The sequence below is a fragment of the Macrobrachium rosenbergii genome, chromosome 12 (assembly GCF_040412425.1).
Source record: "Macrobrachium rosenbergii isolate ZJJX-2024 chromosome 12, ASM4041242v1, whole genome shotgun sequence".
Classification (NCBI taxonomy): domain Eukaryota; kingdom Metazoa; phylum Arthropoda; class Malacostraca; order Decapoda; family Palaemonidae; genus Macrobrachium; species Macrobrachium rosenbergii.
In genome coordinates this window covers 85476433-85482537 of record NC_089752.1, presented here as the reverse complement: position 1 = coordinate 85482537, position 6105 = coordinate 85476433, and the positions used below count along the sequence as shown (strand labels likewise).

The following is a 6105-nucleotide window of genomic DNA, read 5'->3' as shown; positions in this document are numbered from 1 at the left end:
TATATATATATATATATATATATATATATATATATATATATATATATATATATATATATATATATATATAGATATATATATGCATATATATATATAATATACATACATATATATGTATATATATATATATATATATATATATATATATATATATATATATATATATATATATATATATATATGCATAAGTGTTTACTGCGCTTATGTTTATTTCTATGTCTGATTCGCACTGGTGGGCAGCTATTGCAAAAATAAACAAATTAAATTCAATTAAAAAAGAGTGTAACTTGGCTGACTCCGACCCATTAACCCGACGGTAACAAAATACAGAGTTGGGATCAACGGCATAGAAGCGATGTTACGACTGATAGTATTCTCTGTTTAAATGGGATGTTGTCAAATGCTTTCTTAATGAAAGCATGACATCCTCAACATCGTTGAGTGGTATCAAATTCTTTCGATTTACTCGGTCTGTTCACCTTCTTTGTTCGTAGTGGAAATAATTTAAATATTGAACTGGCTTACGATTCATAGAAAGTAATATATTTCAATTTATTAAAGTTTATTTTGAAGATATCCCTAAAAGTAATTTCGGTGTGCATTAAAAGATGTAAGTTACTGAATAATTAGCATGGCATTGGTCTCTCTCTCTCTCTCTCTCTCTCTCTCTCTCTCTCTCTCAGGTGGTTCTCATGTTACAACAATACCACTGAGTACCACTCTTGGCTCATTACAGAGGAGACAGTTTTCCATCTCCCTGGACAGGCGAAACAGTTACAGCTTGGGGCGGATTCAAAAAAGCAAAGGGCTTACGTTCACCTGAAATGGAACTAGGTGTCTGACTGTATGCTGACTGGCATGAATTATAGTATGGTTGTAGAGAGAGAGAGAGAGAGAGAGAGAGAGAGAGAGAGAGAGAGAGAGAGAGAGAGAGAGAGAGAGGAATCTCATTACAAACAAAACAAGCTGCAAAAATCACTACATTATTTGACTGGTGAAGTTATTTGTAAGTGCACTGATTATTGCTTAAATCTAATCTCTTATAAATAGCGTTGCACCTGACATCAGCCATAAAACTGCAGAGATGTACAGCTATGCAAATATTTCCCGAAGATATTAAATTTGCTCGAGGAAATGGATGATACACTTCAATTATGAATATTCACTTACAATATCCCGGGTAGTGAATAGTTTGAGCCTCTTCCCTTAAACAATTATTGTTGTGACCTAGACATACAAGCAAAGTCACTGGACTTCTGGGATGCGGGAAATAAATAACTTGTTTTAGTCATCCAAAATTGTTTGAGTCTATTCAGGAACATTATAACTGAAGAGAGATATGAATAAGGTTGTCTTATGTTAACAAAAAATACCAGTTAATATGAAGAAAAAATGACTCAGTTCCGTCTGTTAAGATTTAGAAACAGGAATCGATGAGGAAAAAAATAACAAAGTCTGGAAAACGTCACTTGATCAAGCAGATAAAACAAAAAAACACGGGAAATTGCAGTTTCCAGAAACGTGAAGCTGAATGAGATAAACCTGGCTCACTTAAGGTCTGAGAGCAAAGCCAAAGTTGATTCTCTGCAGAAAAAGTTTCGCAGGAAGAGGCGAAATTGAGAGTAATGGCCGAAGAGGGTTTAAAGAGGAAGCGCGGGCAAAGACGAAAGTTGGGACATACTCGTACAGTATATATTTCAGATTCCTTTGGAACGGTTCCAGATGTCAGCGCAAAGACAAATTCCATCATAGTTGAACGTCGGAGATGGAACTGAGGAAGGGGTTAAGGGGAGGAGAAGGGAAGGAAAATGAAGTTGACAGAATAAAGGCTAAATGGATCACGTACATCGATAGAAGAAAACAATTATCTGAAGTGACGGCACAGTTTGTAAAAAGTATAAAATCATATAAAGATTTGATCCTATTTTGTTTTAATACATACGATGGAGAATGTGGCAGTTTACATTCCAGTGAATGAAAGGGTCTTGGTTCTAACTTTGGAACGCAAGAAAAGAAAAGGATTGAGATGAATAGAGCAGACATTGTAAATGTACTGATGAACATTCTGTGTAAGTGTCTGGGAAGGCTAAAGTTGCGGAAGTTTTCTATTGAAAGTTCATCCTCGATTAAGCAGTTAAGTATGAAGAGGTAAGTGAACATTTTCAATATATATATATATATATATATATATATATATATATATATATATATATATATATATATATATATATATATATATATATATATATATATATATATATATATATATATATATATATATATATATATATATATATATATATATATATATATATATATATATATATATATATATATATATATATATATATATATATATATATATATATATATATATATATATATATATATATATATATATATATTATAAGTTTCAATGAGAGAATAGTATATATATATATATATATATATATATATATATATATATATATATATAGATAGATAGATAGATAAATAGATAGATAGATAGATATTATAAGATTACATGCCACACGGAGGCCATTTTAAGGCGGAGAGTGAATAATTGAAAGTTTTCAAGTTCAGCGTTTGCATCCGCTTGAGGGAGACGCCGATCCTTTCTGGCTCGGGAGCAGGAAGTAGGTCAGCGCGCAGATAATTAAGAGTCCGTCAACCTGAGATGCCATGAGACCGGAAGCTTGCATCGCCATTTCTCTTTGAACCTTCTAGAAAGAATTCCTAGTTTTAACTAGTTAATAGCTAGGGTGATGAGGCATGTAAGCTCATTTGTAGATGCCTGTATGTGCCTCGTGATTAGGCCTTTCGTGTTATAATGTTTATTATTGCATGGGGTGGAGCAGGGGCCTGGGCACCTGTTTTTAGACTGTCGCCTAGTGGTGAGTATTGAGATAGACATTAATCACCAATTATTTAGTACCAGTGATTTTATTAGTTTTTATATTCTTTTTATGTTCATGTTTTGATGGTGTGAGAAACAATGTGACTCAAGCTATGGAAAGATTTTCTCCTTTTTGCAGGCGTTTCATGACCGTGGGCATGTATGGCAAAATGGCACAGGTGTGCGCCTCTTAGAATTGACTGCAATGGGAATATGGCCAACTGAAACTTTTACAAGTGACTTTACAATGTACAGACTTTATAATGAAGGGGAAGATACGAGAGAATGTCTCATTAGTGTTGTTTCAGGATGCAATGATTTTAGGAGTAGTTTATTTGCTTGTATTTTTAATCATTTTCTTCATTTTTGACTTGTTACCATAATTAACCTGTTCACGCTGTTTTGTTTTGTAGAATAAACTTTATTTTTGTACAGGGATTTAATTTTGTACATGCTAGTTGAAAGGTTCTATTTAGAATTGAGAGAGAGAGAGAGAGAGAGAGAGAGAGAGAGAGAGAGAGAGAGAGAGAGAGAGAGAAGACCATGTCTGAGAGAGATTATTTAATAAATTTATTACGCCCAAAGACGTCAAACAAAGTTACATATTAGCAGTTACTTACAGTACATCAGAAATCAACAGAAAAAAATTACAGCATTGAATTATCAGTATATCAGTTACAAAAATAAATATATATGAGATCGTATTCCATTATCACAACACTGCAACAGACAGTTTAGCAACCACCAAAGTGTGGATGACGAGTCAAAAATTAAGTCTAGGTGGTCATCTTTGAGTAAATATTGGCAGGTTTGAAGTAAATTTTGTCCTTGAGGTAACAGATTCCTGACAGTGGGGCAATGAAGGCAGTAGTGTTCAAGGTTATCGGCATTAGCAAGGTTACACAGTTTACATGAGGTGTAGTGTGGTATATCTAGTGTCTGTCCAACCTGCCACACAGGACGATATCCCAACCTTATCCTGGCACTTACGACATTATGCCTACGCACCATGAGTCCACATCGCCGGTACTTGTGACGGCTCTGCAGAAAGTTATCATGATGTTGTATGGAAACACTAGTGCCCCTCTCTGCATCCCTACGCTGTACTGTACAGGCAAAAGCTGCTGAATATATTCTATGTTTAAGGCAGCGAAGTGAGGGCTCAACATTTCTGTCATCAAGTTCAAATGTGCAGGCAGCTTTAGCAAGACTGTCCACCATGTCATTCCCAGCAAGCCCAATATGGGAAGGCATCCACATGAAGGACAAGATAAGCAAGGCATTGTAAGCAGCAGCGAGTTGACACAATATGTCTCGCACAACACGGCCACAGCTGGGCCTAGAAGATGTCAGTGCCTGGAGTGCAGATTTGGAGTCACATATCACCAATCCATTCACATTTCTTCTAACAAGTAGGGTTACTGCATCCCATATACCTTGAAGTTCGCAATAAGTGGAACTGGATTGGCAACCTGCGACCATGCCACCCACCCTCAGGAGATTCTAAAGTGGGGGAGAACATAGCACATGCTGCACTTCCATCTGCCTGTACTGAGCCGTCCACGTAGATGTGGTGTCCTGCAGGAACTGAAATTGACACTTTGGCTATTGTTTCCAAAACCAGCTGCTTCTGTAGACTGGTATGGGCATCTTTAGAGGTTGGTGTGAAAGTGACAGCAGGAATAGGAACCCGCCATGGTGGCAAATCTTGGTTGACTGCTTGCTCAGGTACACCGATATCAAGGTGTCGAAGATTTTCACATACTGCCCTAACTAGATTATGGCCCCCTGGCCGGAGTTGAGGTCTTGCATCTTCGTCAAGTGATGCTCTGAGTACAGCAGAGAAGTTTGGAGTAAATTGTGGAGAGTGTAGACATTTAACAGAAAACAAAGTTACATTGGCATAAATTCTCTCTATTAATGGAGGTAACATGAGTTCGGTCTGCATGTTGACTATTCGAGTGGAAGGAGGGCATCCTAGGATAAACCTCATTACTCTATTTTGGAACTGTTCTAGAGGTTGTAACGCCTGTCTGGGTAATTGAATTAAAGCAGGAGATAAACAGTCAACAACTGACCTTAGGAAGAGGATATAGAGGGTTCTAGCCACGGGGATAGATATACCTGTGGCTGGTGGCAAGCCACTTGATGGGAGTGAAGCGAGGCCCAGTCGATCAAGAAGGTTTTTCACCATGGGGTGGATTCGTTGGCGTGCAGGTATAGCAGGGGTGATCCTGACTGGTGCACCTAGATATGTATACTGTGTGCAGTGAGGTATAATATTCCCACCCATAATGAACACTGGCAGATCTCGAGATTCCGGGCAGAGAAGATTCTGCTTTTTCTGGGAGAGTATGAGGACACAGGAGGTACAGGACCTGTAGAATTCTTGAAGGACACGCTGAAGGTCTCGAGGGGTAGTGGAGTGGATGCAGACATCATCAGCATAGCAGGTTACAGTGGTTCCAGGGATAGCAGGGAGGAGAGACAGTACACGGTGCATAAGAATATTAAAAAGAAATGGGCTCAATACACCGCCCTGAGGTGTGCCAAGCTCAAAATTTTCATAGGAGCTACACGCACCCTTAAAGAAAACACGTGATTTTCTGTTACTGAGATAACCGTTTATCCACTTCAGAAGGTTTCCTCTGACACCAAATTCGACAAGCTGATCAAGAATTATATCCCTGTTGGCTATATCAAAAGCACTTTTGAGGTCAAGGAAGGCAACTACACTGTTGGGGGACAATCGGAGTAGAGTTCAGCTAAACAGTGATGAGTACTCCTCTGTGGAAGAAAGCCATACAAATGGGGAGAGAGTTTTCTTGTAACCGTGCATTAGCCTGGCTAGTAATATACGCTCAAACACTTTACTAAAACATGAGGTGAGGGAGATAGGCCGGGTATTTATCAGATCCAGGCTTTGGGATAGGAATAATTGTGCTAATGATCCAGGCAGCAGGTACATATCCATGTTGGTAGCAAAGATTATACAATTGTAGAAGAGGATTTCAGGAACCTTCTGGAGGAGACAAAGCACTTGATAAGTAAGGCCATCATCCCCAGGAGCAGAATTTTATTTCCCATAACAGTGCGTCGCAGCTCATCCTCGGTGATCAGCTCTTTGTCCTCCTCGTCTGATTCCAACAACGCAGCCATCAGTCGAAGGTTGCGTAAGTTGCCTGGGAAGAAAGTGCTTCTTGGATTTG

General features: G+C 38.1%; 1 protein-coding gene across 1 annotated transcript in view; it reads right to left on the bottom strand.

Moving 5' to 3' along the window:
* The window catches only part of LOC136844120 (uncharacterized), a 15328-nt gene extending 9703 nt beyond the window's left edge, over nucleotides 1-5625 (bottom strand). Inside the window, 2 exon segments of the mRNA XM_067113134.1 lie at nucleotides 3735-4361; nucleotides 4363-5625. Of these exon segments, the coding sequence (XP_066969235.1) occupies nucleotides 3735-4361; nucleotides 4363-5399 (1664 nt within the window). The 5' untranslated portion in view covers nucleotides 5400-5625.
* Between the last annotated feature and the right edge of the window lie 480 nt (nucleotides 5626-6105).